This window comes from Gobius niger (assembly GCF_951799975.1).
Source record: "Gobius niger genome assembly, chromosome: 1".
In the NCBI taxonomy this organism is placed as follows: domain Eukaryota; kingdom Metazoa; phylum Chordata; class Actinopteri; order Gobiiformes; family Gobiidae; genus Gobius; species Gobius niger.
This window is the reverse complement of record NC_136852.1, coordinates 57,675,614-57,697,159: the sequence shown is the minus strand read 5'-3', so window position 1 is coordinate 57,697,159 and position 21,546 is coordinate 57,675,614. Positions and strand designations below refer to the sequence as shown.

General features: G+C 43.0%; 1 protein-coding gene across 2 annotated transcripts in view; it reads left to right on the top strand.

Moving 5' to 3' along the window:
- LOC306968594 (single-stranded DNA-binding protein 2) overlaps positions 1 to 20,930 on the top strand; it is a 47,196-nt gene extending 26,266 nt beyond the window's left edge. The window contains exons 3-17 of one of the 2 annotated variants that reach the window (XM_079564020.1): positions 3,935 to 3,996; positions 4,080 to 4,164; positions 16,109 to 16,198; positions 17,211 to 17,270; positions 17,452 to 17,515; positions 17,618 to 17,688; positions 17,772 to 17,839; positions 19,048 to 19,096; positions 19,180 to 19,215; positions 19,280 to 19,334; positions 19,403 to 19,473; positions 19,544 to 19,622; positions 19,687 to 19,715; positions 19,792 to 19,890; positions 19,974 to 20,930. In XM_079564020.1, the coding sequence (XP_079420146.1) occupies positions 3,935 to 3,996; positions 4,080 to 4,164; positions 16,109 to 16,198; positions 17,211 to 17,270; positions 17,452 to 17,515; positions 17,618 to 17,688; positions 17,772 to 17,839; positions 19,048 to 19,096; positions 19,180 to 19,215; positions 19,280 to 19,334; positions 19,403 to 19,473; positions 19,544 to 19,622; positions 19,687 to 19,715; positions 19,792 to 19,890; positions 19,974 to 20,003 (948 nt within the window). In that variant the 3' untranslated portion in view covers positions 20,004 to 20,930. Of the gene's footprint in view, positions 1 to 3,934; positions 3,997 to 4,079; positions 4,165 to 16,108; positions 16,199 to 17,210; positions 17,271 to 17,451; positions 17,516 to 17,617; positions 17,710 to 17,771; positions 17,840 to 19,047; positions 19,097 to 19,179; positions 19,216 to 19,279; positions 19,335 to 19,402; positions 19,474 to 19,543; positions 19,623 to 19,686; positions 19,716 to 19,791; positions 19,891 to 19,973 lie in introns of both variants that reach the window. The other variant, XM_079564019.1, reaches the window with a different exon arrangement.
- The last annotated feature ends 616 nt before the right edge of the window (positions 20,931 to 21,546 follow it).

Below are 21,546 nucleotides of genomic sequence, written 5' to 3'. Positions count from 1 at the left end.
TGTACCACACCACATTGTACATCACAACAACAAAGCCCGGGTGGTCTTTAACTGCTCCTTTGAGTTCCAGGGTACTGTCCTCAACCACTACCTCCTCCCAGGACCTACCCTGGGCCCTACACTGCTGGGTGTACTCCTGCGCTTCCGCCAGTATCCTGTGGCAGTGAGCGGAGACATAAAAGCCATGTTTCATCAGATCCGCCTGCTCCCTAAAGACTGCCCCCTTCTGCGTTTTTTATGGAGAGACTGTGAAACAGAGAGGCCCCCAGATGTATATGAGTGGAGAGTCCTGCCCTTTGGGACGACGTGTAGCCCCTGCTGTGCTACCTTTGCCCTTCAGAGTCACGTGAGGGAGCATAGAGACGCACATAAAGACATCTATGACTCTGTCCACACAGCCTTCTACGTGGACAACTGCCTGCAGTCCCTTTCTGACCCACAAGAGGCCAAGTTGCTCATTGACAGAATGAGAGACCTGCTTATCCAAGGTGGATTTGAGATACGCCAGTGGGCTAGCAACATCCCTGAAGTGGTCGCCCATCTGCCCAGCACGGCCAGGTCAGATAGCTGTGAACTGTGGCTTAACTTTAAAAGCCTTGATCCTCAGGAGTCAACATTGGGTCTCAGCTGGCACTGCCCAACCGACGTCCTGGGATACAAGCATCGCCCTGTAGCCTACACAACTGTGACGCTGCGCAACGTCTACAAAGTACTGGCCAGTCAGTATGACCCATTGGGTTATATTTGCCCCTACACTACGAGGGCAAAGCTCATTGTGCAGGCCCTATGGAGCACAGAGAGAGGATGGGATGAGCCCATAGAAGGAAACCTGCTTCAGGCCTGGCTCGAATGGGAAAAGGAATTGTCTTCTCTCCAGCATATCACCATCCCCCGCTGCTATGCTCCTCCTCACAACAGTAACAGTGCTACATATGAGGCTCACATCTTCTGTGACGCCTCAGAGAAGGCCTATGGAGCTGTAGCCTACCTAAGAGTCATGGAGCAGCAGGCTCACATCTCCACCTCCTTCATCATGGCACGCTCCAGAGTAGCGCCTCGCAAGCAGGTGTCGATGCCCCGACTGGAGCTGTGTGCTGCGCTCACTGGAGCCCAACTAGCAAAGGTACTCCAAACTGAGCTTTCAATACCCCTTCACTCAGTCTACCTGTGGACAGACTCCACTACAGTGCTCCAGTGGATCCAGTCCAGCTCCTGCAGGTACAAAGTCTTTGTGGGGACTCGGATCTGTGAGATACAGGAGCTTACCTCCCCGGAACAGTGGAGGTATGTGAACTCTGATGACAATCCAGCCGATGACATCACGAGAGGGAAACCACTGTCAGAGCTCATGATCTCCAGCCGCTGGTCACAGGGCCCATACTTCCTCACACAGACTCCTGACACCTGGCCGAAGCCCCCCACAGAGTTCCCAGAATGTGGCAGTGAAGAACTCCGAAAGACTGCCTTCTGTGGCCTCACAACTGTACCAACAAGCCTACCAGATACAGCACAGTACACATCTTTAGATGATTTGATTCTGGCCACTCACCAATCCTTACATGGAGTGGATGCCACCTCCTACACTGCAAGTGAGCGCCTGGAGGCAGAGACCCAGCTGCTTCAATCTGCACAAAGGGACAGCTTCCCAGAGGAGCTCCAAGCCCTCCAAGCGGGTAACCCAGTTCGCTCAAGCAGTCGTCTCAGTTCCCTGTCCCCTGAGTTTGACAGCCTCAGTGGACTGGTCAGAGTGGGAGGCCGCCTGCGCCAAGCTACAGATGTAGACCCTGACAGCATCCACCCAGTCGTGTTATCACCTGATCATCCTCTGACTCAGCTCATCATAAAGCACTATGATGTTCAGCTGCGCCACCCTGGTGCAGAGAGACTCTATGCAGAGGTACGCCGCACCTACTGGATCCTCAGAGGTCGCCAGGCCATTAAGAAACATCAGTACCGGTGTGTGGACTGCAGGAGATGGCGCGCCTCACCCTCCACGCCTAAGATGGCTGACCTACCCTCATCTCGGCTGAGACTCTACAAACCTTCCTTCTGGTCTACAGGCGTAGATTGTTTTGGACCATACCTGATTAAGATTGGCCGTAGGAGAGAGAAACGCTGGGGGATCATCTACAAATGCCTCACTACTAGATGTGTCCACTTAGATCTCCTCCCTAGTCTCGATACTGACTCTTTCTTAATGTCATTACGCAGGTTTATTGCACGCCGGGGGAAGCCATACGAGCTGTGGTCCGACCGGGGCACCAATTTCAGAGGCGGCCACAAAGAACTACAGAGCGCCTTTGAGAGTATGGCCCCAGAGCTGCAGCAGCAACTGGCGAAGCACACCATCAACTTTCACTTCAACCCACCGTACTCTCCTCATTTCGGGGGAGCCTGGGAGAGGGAAATCAGATCTGTTAAGTCAGCCCTACAAGTCGTCCTGAAAGATCAAGTTGTGGCAGAGGAAGTGCTCCTAACAGCTCTAATAGAAGCTGAAGGCCTCCTTAACTCTAAACCTCTCGGATATGCCTCCTCTGATGTGGCCGATCCGGACCCCATCACGCCAAACCTGCTGCTAATGGGGCGGCGTGATGCTGCATTACCACAGGCAGTATACGGCCCTCATGATGCCCTGTCTAACAGAAGATGGAAACACAGTCAGGTGATCAGTGATCATTTCTGGAAGCGCTTTGTCCAGAACTATCTCCCAGGGCTCCAGCTGAGACAAAAATGGAGGAAATCCACTGATAATGCTGCTGTGGGACAAATCGTGATGATAGTGGACTCCAACCTTCCCAGAGGACTGTGGCCGGTTGGGTCCATCACCAAGGTTTTCCCAGGGACAGATGGTGTCGTCCGAGCTGCGGAGGTGAAGGTTAAAGACAGCATCTACATTCGACCGGTAGCCAAACTGGTGGAGCTCCCTGAAGTGCCCGAGGATTCAAGCGGCACTTCTCAAACTAGTTGACTTTTGAATGAGTGTATTTGCCAGGCAAATACAGGGGCGGCTGTTAAAAGTCCGTGCCCTGACATAGACTACATTACCCAGAATGCATGTGTTAATTTGTAGTTTCACTCACTCGTGGTTGCGCTTGTTGCTTTCACTTTGGTGTGGTCCGGTGCAGTGAGAGCAACATCCACGGAGCAGAGAATGGCCATCCATGGTCAATCCTGCTCTAATCCCGTGTGTATGAGTGTCGTGTGCGTCCTTAAGATGTAAGTATAGTTTTTTGCATGACTGGTGTGTTTATTTCAGCGTTATAAGCCCAGTTGTGGCGAGGTTGTTATGCTCGTGTTATTGTCTACTGCTATACTGCCGCGGCCCGCTTCAGCGCTCCACATGCGCTCCTAAATTAGCCATCCGCTGTCTTTGTAAAAGCCATTCACTTGTACATACCTGTAAATACTATGTTTATTGTATATTTCGCCTGTTTTGGCACTTTCACTATTTAGCAATCTTTTATGCATGTTCATTTATAGTGTTAGCACTCCCCCTAGTGGATTTTCAGTGGTACTGCAGGTCATATTTTTATATAACTGTATGCAGCCTGCCCACATGTTTATTAATATACATTTTATTGTTTTTCTGTTTCAGATAACCACACACACACACACACACTCACCCATCCACGCACAGACATACATACCTGTGTCACCCATCATCATCTTATGTACCTAACTCCTCAATAAATTCTCAAACTGCACTATCCAAGTTGCGTGTTCCTTCTGACCGAGGAAGACTCAGTTGACGAACAACCACAATCAGCAATAGACGCACACGGTCTCTTACAGGACCCACGGTTTGAAGATCATAATGCAATTACATAATGGCATGTGTTAAGAAGAATCTCCTTGTAATGAGGCTAATTCAGATGTCCAACTTGTTTTTACGCTTTAATGTATAGGAAGCGTCTCTCTTCCTCTCTCTGCACAGATCCGATGGGAGAAAAATATCACATTAGGAGAACCTCCGGGGTTCCTTCACTCATGGTGGTGGTAAGAGCAATACTGTTACACTTTGTTTCTTTCATATCTGGGTGCTCTCTGTGATTTAGTTGTGCGTGTGTGTCTTGTTGCAGTGTGTTTTGGGACCTGTACTGTGCAGCTCCAGAGAGAAGAGACACCTGTGAGCACTCGAGTGAGGCCAAGGCCTTCCATGACTATGTGAGTCTACAACAAAAACAAAACTGTGATTAAAAGTCTTTTAGAAATCTGTGATCAAACAACATTCCCACTGAAGACTTTTTTCATTTGGCTTTTGGACAAACCAACAAAGAGCAGAAGAGCAAAGGACTGAAATGGTACCTTTTTGTATCTGAAACAGCCATTTGTTTCCCAAAGTACTCAAATATTTTCTGTGAAGAGTTGTAACCCATTTTAACTAATGTGTCTTCTGTTAATGTGGGAACTAAAAGAGAACTAAACAAGGACTTAACCTGGCCCAGATCACTTTTTATTTGAATGCGGAGAAGTGGGATTATGACCATATGGAGTAAACACAGTAAGAGAGATAGCAAATGGAGATCGTTCAACAGTGAAAACAGAGAAATGCTTCTCTCTCAAAAGGAGAAACATTGTCTTGCCTTTTCTGTTGTCTGTGAGCAGCCTCCAGTCTGACTCATCACATTTGTCTGAGCTGAGCTTTATTGAGATGTATTGTTGGTCCTGAGGTCAGAGGTTTCTGCCTACCCCAGCGCGATCGGCCCGTCTCTACTACTGTGCCGCTCCCTCTCTCCCCCTGACCCCCCCTTCCCTCCTTTGGCTTTGTCCCCCCGTGCTGTTTGGTTGTAGCGAGATATATTGGATGTCCCTCTTTCATCCCTGCGCGGTAGGTGTGTGCGTGGAGGTGATGCTGATGAACATAATGATGAATAGGCTGCGCTGTGGTGATGTCATCGCGGCTCGGACGAGGGAGAGCGAAGGGCAGAGCGACCTCATCCACAGACAGAGGGGAGCGAAACAGCACAGGGGAAATGAGAGGAACTATCCCAAACTAAATAGTCTTGCTAGATCTGTGAAAGCACTTGTTATTAAGAATACACTACACCGTTTTAGAAAGTTGTTTGATGTGAAATGAAGTATAATTTTCATGTAGGATTGGTTGTCTTTTATTTATGGGGACACTTTAAGGCAAGCTTATTCAATCTGTAAAACATGAATTAATAATAATTAACCATTGCATTCAAATACTTTCAGTTGTCATGCATGCACACATATGCACAGCAAAAAAGATCCGTTTGAACATTGTTGAGGCCTGTCTCAAATCTTCTGGAAGTCTGTTCTAGTCCTTACTCTGGGACCCAGCAGTAGCCCACCCTCTGAGCTTCTCAGAGCCCGAGGTGGTTCAGATGGCTCTCCCATGTCAGAGATGTACTTTGGCGCGAGACCACGAAGAGGCTTGTTTTAAAGTCAATTCTCTGAGCGACAGGAAGTCTGTGTAGAGACCTGGACTAATATGGTCGTATTTCCTGGTTCTGGATATACTGCAGCTGTCTCACAGCTCATTCAGAGAGGCCAGTGAGCAGGCCGTTACAGTGGTCGAACCTGCTGGAGACAAAGGCGTGGTTAAGTAAGTCCAGTTTTGACACTATACATCTAATGAACTGTAGATGGTTCAAAATCTGCTGATGTTCATGCAAAACGTTACATACAAAGCATAAAAATAAATAATAGTATTAGAAAAAAATGTGTCCATATAAATGAAGAAAAGTGGTTATGATTTGTTGTTTTTATTGTTATTTCAAGCATTGATTAGATTAAAAGACTGACTATTTAAAACAAACTACAATCATCATATAGACTATATACACTAATATACATTATACTTTTGAGTCCCGGCTTATTATTGGAAAACCACTGATTTATACATTATTATGATAATGAGTCTTCAAAGCAGAAAAAGTTCAGAATACATTTGAACATCACTACCCACCACTCAGGGCAACATGGCACCTCCCCCTGCAGGGGTATAATCAGACATTTAAATTTAGACCAATTGTAATTAGTGCAAGGTCACCTTCAATCAGCTGTCCCTGTCTGTGTATTCCACATGAAGCCGCTTCCTTCCCATCTACCTAAATGTATTTGACTGCTGCCTAATGCGCAACTTTCAATGTTTAATGAGTGATTCTTGACTAATTTCTTGAGATCCTGATTACCTTAAGGTTTCAGTGTCCCGGGGTTTTTGGTCAGCCAGCCTGGTTTTTGAGTTGATCTGCACCATTATCCCCATTCGACCTGCCACAGTTGAAACTATTGACTGGTCCTCCTTCGTGTCTGTTTCCCCGGCATGGCTTTTTCCTCGCCTGTTTGTGTCGATCATATCTTCACAGAGTGTCTGGAGATGTTCTTGGTGGGCATTAATACAGTGATCTAATGTTAAAAGGGAAAGATAGAGAGTGACTGATGAACGCAGCGCACAGAGAGGCATTGTTATTGATCCGCGCTCTCAGAAGAGGCTTACGGGCATCACAGAGGCCGTTTACAGTTCTGTTAAGTGCTTTGTAAGTAGCGCTTGTGCCGATACCAAATGAGCAGTTTCCATTTGCACAAGGCAGAGAATGCTGAAGGTTTATTTTTTATTTTTTTCTGGCATTGGACAAAAACTTTAATTGACCATAACATTTATTTTCTGTGACATGCACTGATACTTTTTACTTACCAGTGCTATTTTAATCTTGCTTTGGTGGCTACATTTTGAGCGTTGCAAGATAAGTAGAGGAGGTAGGGGAAACCGGAGTACTGCCTTCCGTGCTCCTCTGAATCGGTGCACCGCGTCCTGGGTTTGTCCCTGTTTCAGAGCGTGGTGTCCTGCACTGATCATCCCCCCCACCTCCTCTCTCTCCACTACAGTCTTTCCCCATCTTCTCCCCGTTTGTCTCAGGTGCAGCCAGATATCAAATAGTTGCATTGACAAAAAAATGATTTATTTTTCTTTACTGTAAGTTTTCTTCTGATGCTCCAAAGATATGGGCAACAACCCTAACCCACACTGTTTTCTCTTGTTGTTGTACAAACTATACTAATACAAAACCCATGAAAGTGATATTCTGTCAGTTTTTTCTAAAGATGGGTAGTGTAGTTGTAAATGAGCCATTGTTCGAGCAGACATAGAGCCCACAGTACAAAGTATGACAGTAGAGTGCAGTGCTCAGTGGTGGTATCACTTTGTGGGATCACTCTGAGAGATAGCAGCCGCATGACGGTTACAGCCACAGCGCAGATCAAGACCCAAAGCGAGGAGCAAACGCCTCTGATAAAAGTCTTTCTTCACACTGCACTTTTTAAAAGCTCTCTTATTCTGTTGCAGGCAGCATCATTTTCCAACTCTCTTGTTCCTGCTGTGTACCTGTAAAGTAATGTGTGAAAATGTTTCACACACAGTCTTTGTGTTTTGAGGGTCAGAGTACATTGAACATCACATCATTTGTATGTTGCAAAATAATGAAGCCTGAAGGAAAGTTCACTAACTTATTGTATTTTTTTCTGTTTTGTAGAAGTTAAAAAAATATGTTAAAAGTATTAAAGCAACAAAACAAAAGATAAGCAGGACTAGAAGCCAATGTGAATTTCAATTAAGGCTCAAACAAGTTATGGAAGACACTGAATTCTGTGTTCACAAGAGAAAAAGTAAGGACAGAAACAACCTCGAGACGGGAAGGTCTGAGCAGAGCTGAACCAGTTGAGAGCCAGTGGGGGTTGGGGAGACCCCCAGTCTGTTTCCGTGGAAACAGAGCCCAGTCTCGGTCTGTTCCTTGTGGAGCCGAGGAGGTGACTCACTGTAACATCATCGCCATGGCAATAAAGAGTGAGCGGAGGAGAGGACAGACCAGGGGCAGGGCTTCTCTGTCACTGACTGCTCAAAACACACCAAACACCCCCTTAAAGTGCTGCATTTCACATGGTGCAAGATTACTCACTAAACTACTTCTTAGTTGTCACTGTTGACATTGTTTAGTGGCGTCTCCTCAGAGCTTTGTACATTGTTGCTTGGCTGATCCCGACTGCTGACATCTGCAGGCCGCTCTGTGTGGGCGACAGGGGCAGATCATAGAGACAGGTTAAATCAGGGCAAAACACCGCTCTGGGGCATAGGGAGGGGTCTAAAACTTGATAACTATTGTAATTATTGATTTAGCTATGCACTGAGCCAGGAGCGCGAGTTTCAAGTGTGCTTGAAAGGGTCTAGATTAGAATAAAGTTTGTCAAACTCTATTACACTGTACGTTGCCTCAAGACATTCCAAGTTGTGTTCCTTGGACTTTCTTTAGAGTCAAACCAACCAAACTACTTAATAAATTAATTCATAAATACTGATGGTTATAGATCAGTAACACATAATAATACCATACACAAAATAATTTCTGTTTTAAAGTATGTTATTTACAGATTGCACATTTTGTTAGATAGATAATAGATAAAGTTCATCATACATTATGTCATTCATCATATCCAATATATCACTGTGAGGCCATTAATTTCTGTCTGACACACTCTAAACATCTGGCTTATGAACCTGACCTGCTCAATGGGGATATTTGATCCGATCAAAAGAGGAGGAATAAACAGAACTGCTGCCAAGTTTACATAGCAGCTGTAAGGCCTGTGTATGTGTGTGGTAAATGATATGAGGGCGCAGCAGTAAAGTTACAGCTGGACTTAGCAATAAGAGCATAGGGTAAAGTAGAAAGTGCTGACACAATAGACCCGCTGAGTTATCTCTTTGACCCCAACTAACCCCATTTTATACATTTTTGCTGCTGTAGACGGCTGTTTTCTCCTGCCTTGCTCGTTCTGTCTTGCATACAGCTCTGAAAGGACATACGGTAGGTCGGTGCTTTATTAATCCCCAAAAGGGAGATTTGTCTGTCCAGTGGCATACAGTATATCCAGTTAAATCCATACACAACATCAAAAAATACAACACAACAAATAAATAGGCTGAAAGTTATTAACAATAGTTATTTTTGTGTGTGTGTCTTTCCTTCATGGGACCAGGGGGAGATGAGGCTTTGGTGGAGGTTTTCCCTTTCACTTTGAAGTTCTTCTATGAAAAACATTTCACTGTGTCTGAAGATTTGCCAAGGTTTTTAACATAGTTTTAACACCATTTATAAAGACCCGAACTGTGCAGTTACATTTTAATTTTGAATCGTATCTTTAATCTTACGCTTTGTATCAGCATGCTACCATTTTAAACTCTCTCCACAATGCAGGGCCTTTTCTTTGCTTTTGTCATGATGTCTGTGAGATTTGTGACTGAGTTGAAACTGTTTTTGAGCTGTCAAAAATCTGTCCCAGTATAGGAAAAGTAATTCTGCGATATGGTTTGGCTTTAAGTGCCAGCCCTGCATATATAACTGGCTATTATGAGCATGCGTACCATACCTTAAAGCTGCATTATGCAACTTTTTAAAAATATATATTAATGCGTATTTTACCTTGTAGTGACCCAGTGGCTGTATGAATGGTCAGCATGGTGCCACTGGGTCACTACAAGATTTTTTTTTTTCTGCATAAAAAATGGCATAATGCACCTTTAATAGATGTGATAGTCAGACAAGTAATGTGTAATTTCCACATGTTGCCACAAAAGGGAATGGCATGTTTTGGTAAAGAAGCAATGTTCAGATGCTAAAGGGTTAAATGTATCTGCCTTGAAATTGAAAAGTAATTTTGCCAAAGGATTGGACAGCGTTGAACCTGCTCTGGTCACCGCAGGAGACTGTGAATAATACATGGTTTAAAGCAGAGCTCCCGTGTACACTGCTCCCATCTCCTCCAAGTCTCAACGTCTTTACGGCATCACGCACTGTGTTTCTGATCAAACGCTTTTCATTTGGGTTTTTTTTTTTCACTTGATCGTTGTTTTGCCCTCCATTCCGCCCGTCACTCAGGAAGTCCACTAATGGTGTTTTAGAGGATGGTGCAAACGGGAAACAAGGAAAAGGAGGAGGCTCTTGTGCTCTTCCTCTGAGGTCTTTTAAAACCAATATTTCAAAGTACAAATATTTTTGCCCTGTTTTGGTTCACAGGCCGACTAGATGTGGTCGGCTGACCAATATTTGAAAGCTTATTTTTTAAGTTTAATGCTACATTTGGATGCCTAGTGGGTCCTGAGACTGCACATAAAAAGCTATTTTGTTGACACAGTTTTACCTGCACTTCTCCTGCGCAAAGTAAAATGGTTTATTCGTCATTATACACAAATCCATGAAATGTGTATGATTCTCTTAGTTATACCCTTGTCCCATTTGACGTGCATTTGCTTTTGGTGGGAGATCATTTAAGTCCAGGACATTCATTATTTCATTATTTCATTATTTAAAGCAGTAAGTAACTTGTTTAACTTAAATCCTTTTCATAGTCCCTCTGGGGGTAATACAAGTGCTAATTGGATGATTGAGGGGGGTCTTTCATCTCCCCCTGGTGTCTCTGGCCAGAAAACCACAGTTGCAACTTCATTGCCCCCGGGTCAGAGGCCCCAATACACACGAAGTAATCATGAAGATGAAGCTAACAGGCAAACGGGCAAAGCTAACTACGGGCTAGCGCCACTTAAACAGTATTTACAGCCAAGTTTGAGTGAAAAAAATGATCTCCATTGTGGAATTGGATGTATAATATGTCTCTCTCCCTTTGTCTTTTCTATCAGCGTAGTATTTACTCTCATGGACAATTAATGAGTAAAAAAAACGCAACATGCTACGACACCTGCAGTGGCGTTTATGGCATAGGGGCATGAGTTACTTAGTACTACTTTAATGTGGCCCTTTGTAGAGCCCAGGGGTCACCAACCTTATTTCAGCTGAGTGCTACTTTAAGAGCATTAAGTTGTTCGAGGGCTACCAGTTAAAAACAAATCCTAAAGACTTAAACGTACACTGTTCACTTATAGGATATTGAACCCATATTATATTAAAATAGCTTTATTTTAAAGTCATACCGAGTCACAAGAACCGAAATAACTGTAATTTTAAGAATATTATTCAAGAAAATGAAGTGTTTTACACTTTAGAAAAAGTCCCAAGGGCTACTGGACATGCCCCAAAGGGCCCCTGGGTGCCCGTGGGCACCACGTTGGTGACCCCTGCTCTAGCCTATTCCAGTGCGGAGTTATAGATTTTTAAAGAAATAGTCAGAAGGCTCACTCCAGAAACTAGGGGGAAAGAAAGAAATCCACACATGTCCAGCAGAGGGCACTGACATAAGAGATCAGGATATAAACAGCATATTATAGCCATGTGGTAAATGGTCAGTCTGCCCCAGGGAGGCTGTGGTTACAATAGTAACTTACCACCATTGAGTCTGGAGTGAATGAATAATGACTACTATATAGCACTTTGTGAAACACATCACACAGGCTGATAAAGTGCAATAAGTGTAAGCCCTTGTTATTTACTAGACCACAGTCCTTTACAATATATGCAGCCCACGAGCCACCGTGGGGGCTAAATTTCGGCCCACGACCCAAGCGAGTTCCACACCCCTGCTTTATGTGATACTTGCTCCCTAAAAGCAACGGCTCATTTGTTTTATCAAACATGATTTAATTGTTGCCGGACTAACTAATTACACTTGGACATGAACATTGACACTAAAAGCATTGGGCATGTGGTTAGCCCACATGCCCAATGCTCGGAGCCGTGCATTCGACGGTTATAATGCACTTCGCGGTTATAATGCACTTCGCGGAGTAACACCACTCCGCTGCGCGTCGTGGTGTTCTTGACTCCGCGTCGTGCATTATAACCGTCGAATGCACGGCTCCTCGTTGTTTAATCCGCTTATACCATGGTCCCACAAACGTAACATTTATAATAAATATTTGTTTCATTTACTAAACTCACTAAATATGCCAGACCACCGGGACTATTTTATGTTGGTTATTAGCCGGTCACCGAAGGCTCGTCTCAGGGCGAGTCATTCTCCGCAGCTACGAGGATCTCAGTCAGGCGCAACCAAACAACATAAGCACACGCTGCATCGCCAGAATCACAACACAACAGGACTAACCCGGCACTTTTCCGTGGAAGTAAACACCGATGTGCGGCACTCGTGGGCAGGAGTTGTTTCACTTTTACGCTGTTTAATAGATCCATGTGTTTAACCTGAAGCTAGCTAGCTAGTTCAACGAGCTCAACTGTTTATGGAAACAGCTGCGGTGGAGTCCGCTTACACCTGGCCCCCACGAACTGAAACTTTTATGATTGACTTTACTAATCCAGACAAATATGTTTCAATGCAGGATCATTTTATGTACGCCTGAAAATCATGAATAGTGCCTTAACCGTTTTCAATAGAAATGTAAAGCTCATATGTTATTAACAGTAGCTAACCTAGCTGCTCACTCTCCTCTACTTCCCATTTATCAAACATTTTGTTTTGGCCCAAAACGTTGAAATTAAACAAAATCCATCTCATACGTTCCTGTCAGTCACTAATTACGTGTTTATCTGATTCAGCTGTGTCATGCGTTGCTATGGCGACGCCCACAGCGGAGTGATATCCCAGTGATTTAACTACCGGACTACGTGTGCGGTTATACGAAAATAATGCACGCTTGTTAGCACCCACCAGCCAATCAGAATCGAGTATTCACCCAGACCATGGTATAACGTGAAGTAAATGCTGTCTGAGTTTGGATGTAGTTTGGTTTACAATCACTGGTGCTGCAAAAGTAGCAACACGAGTTATGTAAGGATTAAAAGAATCGAGTATTCACCCAGACCATGGTATAACTCTTATTATACCATGGTCTGGGTGAATACTCGATTCTGATTGGCTGGTGGGTGCTAACAAGCGTGCATTATTTTCGTATAACCGCACACGTAGTCCGGTAGTTAAATCACTGGGATATCACTCCGCTGTGGGCATCGCCATAGCAACGCATGACACAGCTGAATCAGATAAACAAGTAATTAGTGACTGATAGGAACGTATGAGATGGATTTTGTTTAATTTTAACGTTTTTGGCCAAAACAAAATGTTTGATAAATGGGAAGTAGAGGAGAGTGAGCAGCTAGGTTAGCTACTGTTAATAAAATATGAGCTTTCCATTTCTATTGAAAACGGTTAAGGCACTATTCATGATTTTCAGGCGTACATAAAATGATCTCTGCATTTAAACATATTTGGCTGGATTAGTAAAGTCAATCATAAAAGTTTCAGTTCGTGGGGCTCAGGTGTAAGCGGACCACCGCAGCTGTTTCCATAAACAGTTGAGCTGGTTGAGCTAGCTAGCTAGCTTCAGGTTAAACAGCGTAAAAGTGAAATAACTCCTGCCCACGAGTGCCGCACATCGGTGTTTACTTCCACGGAAAAGTGCCGGGTTAGTCCTGTTTTGTTGTGATTCTGGCGATGCAGCGTGTGCTTATGTTGTGTCGTTGAGCCTGACTGAGATCCTCGTAGCTGCGGAGAATGACTCGCTCTGAGACGAGCCTTCAGTGACCGGCTAATAACCAACATAAAATAGTCCCGGTGGTCTGGCATATTTAGTGAGTTTAGTAAATGAAACAAATATTTATTATAAATGTTACGTTTGTGGGACCATGGTATAAGCGGATTAAACAACTCGGAGCCGTGCATTCGACGGTTATAATGCACTTCGCGGAGTAACACCACTCCGCTGCGCGTCGTGGTGTTCTTGACTCCGCGTCGTGCATTATAACCGTCGAATGCACGGCTCCTCGTTGTTTAATCCTTACTTAACAGATAACTGGTGAGCCATTTGTGTTTCTTATCCTAATGGTACATCCAGGAAGTTGATCGAGCTTTGGTTGAATGCACAGAAATGAGAGGGACGCGGTGAGAGAGTGCAGAGGGCTTAGACAGTGGAGAACAGGCACAGACAGCTTTTTGAGATTCTTCACACGCTTCCCTGAGTGCCTCTCCGTCTCTCAAGTATCGAAGGAGAATGACTCCACTCGTTCAATCGCACAAAAATGTACACTCCGCACAGTCTCATTGTCACACAAAGGTTCACATATAGGCTTGATAGAGTTTGTAAGTTCTCTCTACACGCATTACTGAGGCTCTGGGCTGATGGGATTAGTGTCATGGGAATGGTAGTGAAAGTCTGATCCATCTGTACTCCTTTTAACATTTGGGCTGTTTCAGGTAAATTTGGAAGTGGATGTGCTCATTTTTTAGTACACTGTAAGATGTTGCAGTCTACTTTTGTTCCATTCGCTTCCATTTTAAACAACTTTGTTTCTCCCTTTCTTCATTGTTTGACACCACAACCATAGAGATGTTGCTGACCTCTGTTCTGGCTCGGCCTTTATGGAGTAGAATAGGCAGAGGGCTGTTCGTTTGTCCAGCTGAACGATTCTCTTGAGTGTCAGTGTGGCTCTGAATAATTAATGTTACAAATGAGTTTGTGGATGGGAAGCACATGTTTATCCGGACATGCTTGCCGGCACTGTTCCTCTGCCTCAGGTTTCAATGTGCTTGTTTAAAAGCACTGCAAAAGATTTAACAACATTAACCAGACAAAATTAGATCAACAAGGCCAAACTATTAAACAATATGACTGAGTGGCATCTTTAAACATTCTCTTGAACCGACAGTTTGTTGCAGTGAGACCAGCTAAACAGTGTGTTTTCATGGGCATGGAGAATGGCACATTTTGGGGTGAAGCAGATATTCTGGCATGTTGCATTTATTTGTTTATTTCACTTTGTTGTTGCTGCATTTAGAAACGCTGCTTTGTCAGCAGGTCAGGTAAATTTTCTCCCTCTCTCCTCCACTCCCGCATACACACTTGTAAGCCGTGCTTTGTCCTCTCTCCTCCAGTCCGCCTCCCGCTCTTGCTCAGTGCAAAGGCAAACTCAGCAGAGCTTCGGGCTGCCAGTGGTTACAGGCATTTTCAGTAATCCGCAGCTCAAGTTGGAAAAGGGGAGAAAAGAGGGGAAACTTGCTGCTGTGGATAATGTGGAGCACTCAGTGAAACAAACGAAAGGCCAGTCAGTGAACCTCCCAGATACAGTATCCATCGAGGTCCATCCACAGACACTAAACATCCCTCTGTGTTCTCTGTTACTGGACATTCAGAGGAGCCTCCTGGGCAGAGAGAGGTGCACTGCCATGTCTGTTTAAACCTGCCTGACCTAAAGAGTCAGTTGCCATTAAACTAGCGACTATGTGTTTTGTTTCTTTTTTCATATATATAGTTTAATATGGATGCAGAGGTTTCTCCCCTGGCAGGCTGCCTGGTATGTGCCTGACGTACAAGAGGCCAGACTGGGAGGAATAGTCTGCAGTACAATGGCACAGGAAGTAGACAGAGGCAGTGCTGATAATGTGCCAGTGCCGCCTGCCTGGGACCAATAATAAAAACACCCATGGTACAAAAATAATCCTATACTGAGGCAACAGGAAGCAGCCCACAGGAGCAAGGCAGGCAGGCTTGCAGGCTGAGAGAAGACCTATAGTTTCAGTTTATAAATATATGGCAGGCGCAATGCGATTAGACATAGTTACAATGCAAGTTTGCAGCAGAGAGTCCCTGTGTCTCAACCATTGGTACTGGGAGAACCACAGTTTTTCACATCAAAATGAACATGAAGCTTAATACTCTGAAATGAATATCTAACCTAAGCATGTTTTATCGTAAAACATAAAATACCTACATAATATTTACTCCTATACTCCTAGGAGATTGACACAACTTAGGGAATGATAGGCAAGGCAAGGCAAGTTTATTTGTAGAGCACAATTCATACACAAGGCAATTCAAAGTGCTTCACAGTTGCATAAACATAAGAAAACAAATACTAAAAATATATGATTTAAGAAATAAAAAAAAGAAGCATTCGCACACAATGTTTTATAATATGTAATATATACGTAAGAATGATACAACAAAAACACGGTATGAAGGTGTACCATTTATTGTAAAAAAGAAAAAGGAAAAAAAAGGTCCTAGAATTGGCTTGTGAGGTGTGTGGTATCTGGCCAAACAATAATTGACCAGTATTTGGCGAGTTGCCTTGTTAATATCCTGGTTACAGTTATTCCTCCAGACTTGAGCCTGGAGGTAAACATTGTAGACTCTGATATGGTTGAAGTCCTCCTCGCGTATTTAAATAATGTCTGTCTTCTCCAGAGCGCTGCAGCTGCCCCCAGCCCAGTCCTTGGAAACCTGCCCCCGGGAGAGGGGCTGCCGGTGGGACCTGTACCACCCGGATTTTTTCAGGTATCGCACACAGATACAGTTAAGTATATTAGTGGAGTTTAGGTGTGTCATGTTTGGCCCAGTTCTAGCACTACACAGATTTGATTCAACCAAAACTGTAACCTACATTTCTGAGCTATGTGTTTGCCTAAATTTGAAGTCTACAGGAAAACCTCACCTTTATTTTACTTTACTAATGTTCTATCCACTTTAGTCTGAAATGAACAGTATCATATAAAGAAATGGCAAGAATTCCTTATTGAATACCACGTAAACCCTTTTTTGTTTTAATGACCGATAAGGAATTGCACATGAATTCTGGTAATAACAGCATAAAACAATATAATGAACAAGTAAATTATGCAAGCATTAGAATTTGTGTCCTGTTGCAAGCACTGCAAGGCTTCACAAACAAAAACCTATCTGGATAACTATATCTCCAGACACATAACAATCTGTAGTGATCTTCACTTTCCCCCAAATGCTCAACCGTCTGTACATTGATTAGCCGTCGTTATCAGTCCAAGTCAGACTCTGGCTTTTTGACACCGGATCAATAGCCTTCATGGGAATTTCTCTGCTGTGTCTTCTAAAAACTTAAACTTGAGACCAAACAGCCCTTTCCTCTTGGACAGCTATTGTTTCTCCAATTCCAGAAATGTCAGATAACTATTTCCAATGTATTCTCAGGCTTATCTATCAAATGTTAATTTAGGTTAGGACCAATTCATTGTAATATTTAATGATGTAATTGTACTTTAAGTGACGTCAGAGGCAATATTTGGAAGAATGCATACAAAACAGATGAGAGTATGCCGAGTGGAGGTGGAATATTGCCCTCTAGTGGTATAACCTGGTGCTATGGGCCCAGTTTGGATTAGGAAAAACGTATTAAAACATGGTCTGATACAAAAGTTACTAAACACGCCAAATCTATATTATGTCCAAAATGAGTTACCACTGTTCTGTACCGGTCATTCAAAGGCACAACCAAAAACTTCTGGATTTCTTGTGTTTATGTATGTATGTATAGCCCTTCATGTCACCACGATATCCCGGAGGACCCAGACCGCCCCTGAGATTACCCAGTCAGGTAAGACATCACTGCTGCTCAAAGAACTTTCTTTAGAACTTAACCAGCCATTTTTATTTTTTCATGTATTTTTTTTTGTGCTTGTTTGTTTGTTTATTTACAATATTCCATCTATGTTATAGTTACAGTTTTGCCATTGAAAGTGTATGGTGTGTTCGATTTGTGCTTTTGTTATATGTAGGGACTGGGAGGTGTTCCTGGGAGCCAGCCAATGCTCAGTGCCATGGACCCGACAAGACAACAAGGTGCACAGTCTCCATTGTAGTATTTGGAATTTGTGTATTATTTTCACAGTATTTTTTCCCCCCAACATTTGGTCATAACTTAAACTAAGACAATATTTTCAGGACATCCCAATATGGGCAGTCCCATGCAGAGGATGACTCCGCCTAGAGGCATGGTGCCCCTGGGGCCGCAGGTAAAAGACCACATGCTTGATGTATGTACAGTGTGGAAGCATTCTTCAGTTTAGAGCAAAGAAAATTAAACTATTTATTCTAGAACTACGGAAGTGGGATGAGACCGCCTCTCAACGCCCTGGTGGGTCCTGGTTTGCCAAGTATGAACATGTGAGTTCAGGTTTTATTGCATTTTTAATTAATCATTTATCATGACACATATGAGGCCAGATTTTCCGCCTGGCGCAAGAACATCACAACTCAAAACGCAACATGGGACACGTGTTATCTTGCAAGTGGCGCTGCTTTTATGCTATGTGACTGAGCCACTAGCAAGAGGGCGTCGCTTATTAAAAAAAGAAGTCGACTGAGGTGCGGTTCACTACAAGTGGCACTCGGAGCATTCTCCACATTCCGTTCCTCTTTACATCGCGCTGCCTTGTATTCTTCCTTTAGAATCCATGTCATCTTATCAAACTGAAAACAAATTACCTCGAAAAGTCTGCTTGATTGAATATACACGTTGAAAGCACATGCTCGGGGCTTGATTTTATAATAGATTACGATTTATTTGTGTGCAACAGAAGGAGGTTTTCTCTTTTCACAAGTCAAGGCGCAGCTCGCTGCTTTAGCAATAACCCCGGGGTTGTATCCCTGGTACAGCGATCATCGGTCTAACGGTAATAACAACATAAAGAAAGTTTAATATGAATGGTCAAACAAATGTCTGGTTGTGCATACGCACTGGCCTACTTTGGCACAGTAGATCAGAGTGCACACCCCTAATGCGAAGATAGTTTTCTATAAACAAACCACATATGTCTTCAAGTGCCATAACACCACACCAAATCTGCGTTTTAAAGGAACAGGTCACCGCTTTTCCATACTGAGATATGACTGAGGGCACGCACAAAGACCAGACAGGTACGTATCAACTCGTCTAAGCTCAGGTAAGAACATATCTCAGTATGGGGAAAAAGTTGGCCTGTTCCTTCAAGGTGACATGCATATACAAAGCCCACACTATAGTCTACGTTTCGAAACACAAGATCGGGCCCATGGTGTTTAATTCTCTGTGGTAAATGGAAAGAAAGTAGTTCCACAATGTTGTTACAAAATACTTGGTGACCCTGGAGTTAGTGAGCATTGTGTCCTTGTCTTGGCATCAGTGTTGCAAGTTGATCAAATACTTTCCTGTAAAAAACACCTTGCCTGCCGTCAGAGCAGTCTGTGACCTTCTCTTTACAAAGGCAATTAATGCAACATTTGGAAACAGAATAGCATCACACAAGTTACTTTCTCAACTAGCATATTTTAAAATAAATGTTGAAAGTGGTGTAGACATAAATTACTAGATATCAATAAAGATTGTTTTTTAGGGGACCTGGAGTAGGAAGACCATGGCCAAATCCTTCAAATGCCAATTCTGTAAGCATGACGAATAAATTTCAATTTACACCATCGCATGAGCTCTCAGTAGATATTTCCTGTTTCTCTCTTTGTTTTTGCAGACTCCTTACTCCTCAGCGTCTCCCGGAAGTTACGTGGTAAGCGTCATTTGTTAGATTCAGACTATTAGTGCTCGACATACTTTATTTATGATTGTTTTAGGGACCACCCGGTGGAGGCGGCCCCCCTGGAACTCCCATAATGCCAAGCCCAGCAGGTAGGTTTTTGTCTGTACAAATAAAGCATGAAATACAAAAAATACTACTGAATTTTGTGTTTTATTAGATTCAACTAACTCTGGGGACAACATGTACACATTGATAAACGCAGCTCCTTCTGGTGGAAGTCGAACAAACGTGAGGCTTTTTTTTTAATGAATGCTTAAGTTTAAAACTGACTCTAAAACATACTCTTTACTTTGTTTAGTTCCCGTTGGGTGCAGGGGGTGATGGTCCTTTGAGTGGCATGGCGGGGATGGAGTCCCATCACATCAATGGTTCATTAGGTATGGTGATGATTGATTGATAACTTAAGATTGAGCATTTATTATTTGTTTTAATTTTCTTTAGGATCGGGTGATATGGACAGCTTACCCAAGGTAAAATTTCAAACCCATTTGTTAGCATTTATTGTGTCTTTTCCTTGCTTGTTGTTTTCAAACATTCGATCCACAGAACTCTCCTGGAAACCTGAGTATGAGCAACCAACCAGGAACACCCAGGGAAGAAGGAGAGATGGGTGGCAATTTCCTTAACCCTTTTCAAAATGAGAGTGTGAGTATTTTTTTTTGAAGTTATACAAATATGAATATCACCTTGTCCCACGTCAGTACAGCTGAGTGGTTTCCCATGTGCAGTACTCTCCCAACATGACGATGAGTGTGTGACGACCTGATGCTAAATGGCTGGATGGGAGCAGAGAGAGAGGCCACTGAGGCCACTGTCCCGGCACATACAGAGACAAGCTTCATCTTCCTCTGGACTCTATAAACACTGTCCTTGCCATCTGTTTAATATGCCGGGTGCAATACAGAGACAGTACAAAGAAACCCAAGGGAACCCAACGAGTGCGAAGGCGCTCTTTGTATATTTCTATTCAGTGTGTATGTGACACACAGGCATTTTTCTACAGTATATGCCACATAATTGTGCTTATTTGTTCATTTGTTTGTTTGTTTGTTTGTTTGTTTGTTTGTTTGTTTGTTTGTTTGTTTGTTTGTTTGTTTGTTTGTTTGTTTGTTTGTTTGTTTGTTTGCTTGTTTGTTTGTTTGTTTGCTTGTTTGTTTGTTTGTTTACAATACGGAAAACTGAGGAACATACATCAATGTGTTCTGTTCAACCTGGCCTCTTTACAAATTTTTGTGAGTGTTTAAGTTGGCAGAAGGTCTGGAACAGGGCTGGAAGCACTTGATATTACAGGCTTTTTACTAGATGACTGATGTTTCCTCTTTCTTGGCATGGGGCTGGCACAAGTGTTATTATAAATTACAATTATATTGTATCACACATGTAACAAATTTCCCAAACTGTAACAAAGGCAATATGGGGTATTTGTTGTTGCCATGGGAAACTATAAAGTTGCCCAAGATTTTTGAAAGGGTTCTCCACTGCCCTGGATGCATAATGTTTTTGTACATAGGGTCACTCTCCTCTTGCAAAGTGTACAGCTCCCAAATTTATCTCCTTTGTCTTGAATCTGTATTTGATTTTATTTAAGGAAAAAACTGGATAGAAATCTGTAAAATTGGAAGATGGACACAGGACATTCTCAAAAACCTTTCTTTAAAGCCATACATTTATCTCTTTTGTGACAATATACGGAACTCCATTTGTGATGTGCTTATGTTCTTTTTTAATATTATTATTATTATTGTTGTATTGTTCTTTGTAAATGAATTTGAATATGCTGGTATAAAGTTTCTTTTCTCTTAGTACAAGTGTCTGTGCCATTAGTTTCAGAAAAGTGACATCTGCTTGTTTAGTTGTCTTTGCACTTGTCGTTTAAGCAGGTGGAGGGTAACTTTGTCCATTTTGTCATCCGCATAGGCCACCTACAGAGAGCTACAGTTGATATTAACAGCTATGGATATGACAACACAAATTAATATGTTTTCTGAATGCTACTGTACAGTATACGGCCAATATTATGGTGCTAACCTAACATGTCCATTATTAGAGAAATGTAAATATACAGTGATGAGCCTAATGCATTTAAAGACGACATGACGGTCATATGATACCAGTAAATATCTTTAGGTTGACAGCTCTGATATGGAGCATGATCCTTTTTTCCCATGCTGCGAGATCTTTCAATAAATAATTGTGAAAATTCACAATAATATGAAAAGCCACTATTTATATTGTGATATCATTGTTTCATCCTTATTTCTGAACTGAATTGTCTTGAACCTTGCCTGAGAGACCTTTCCA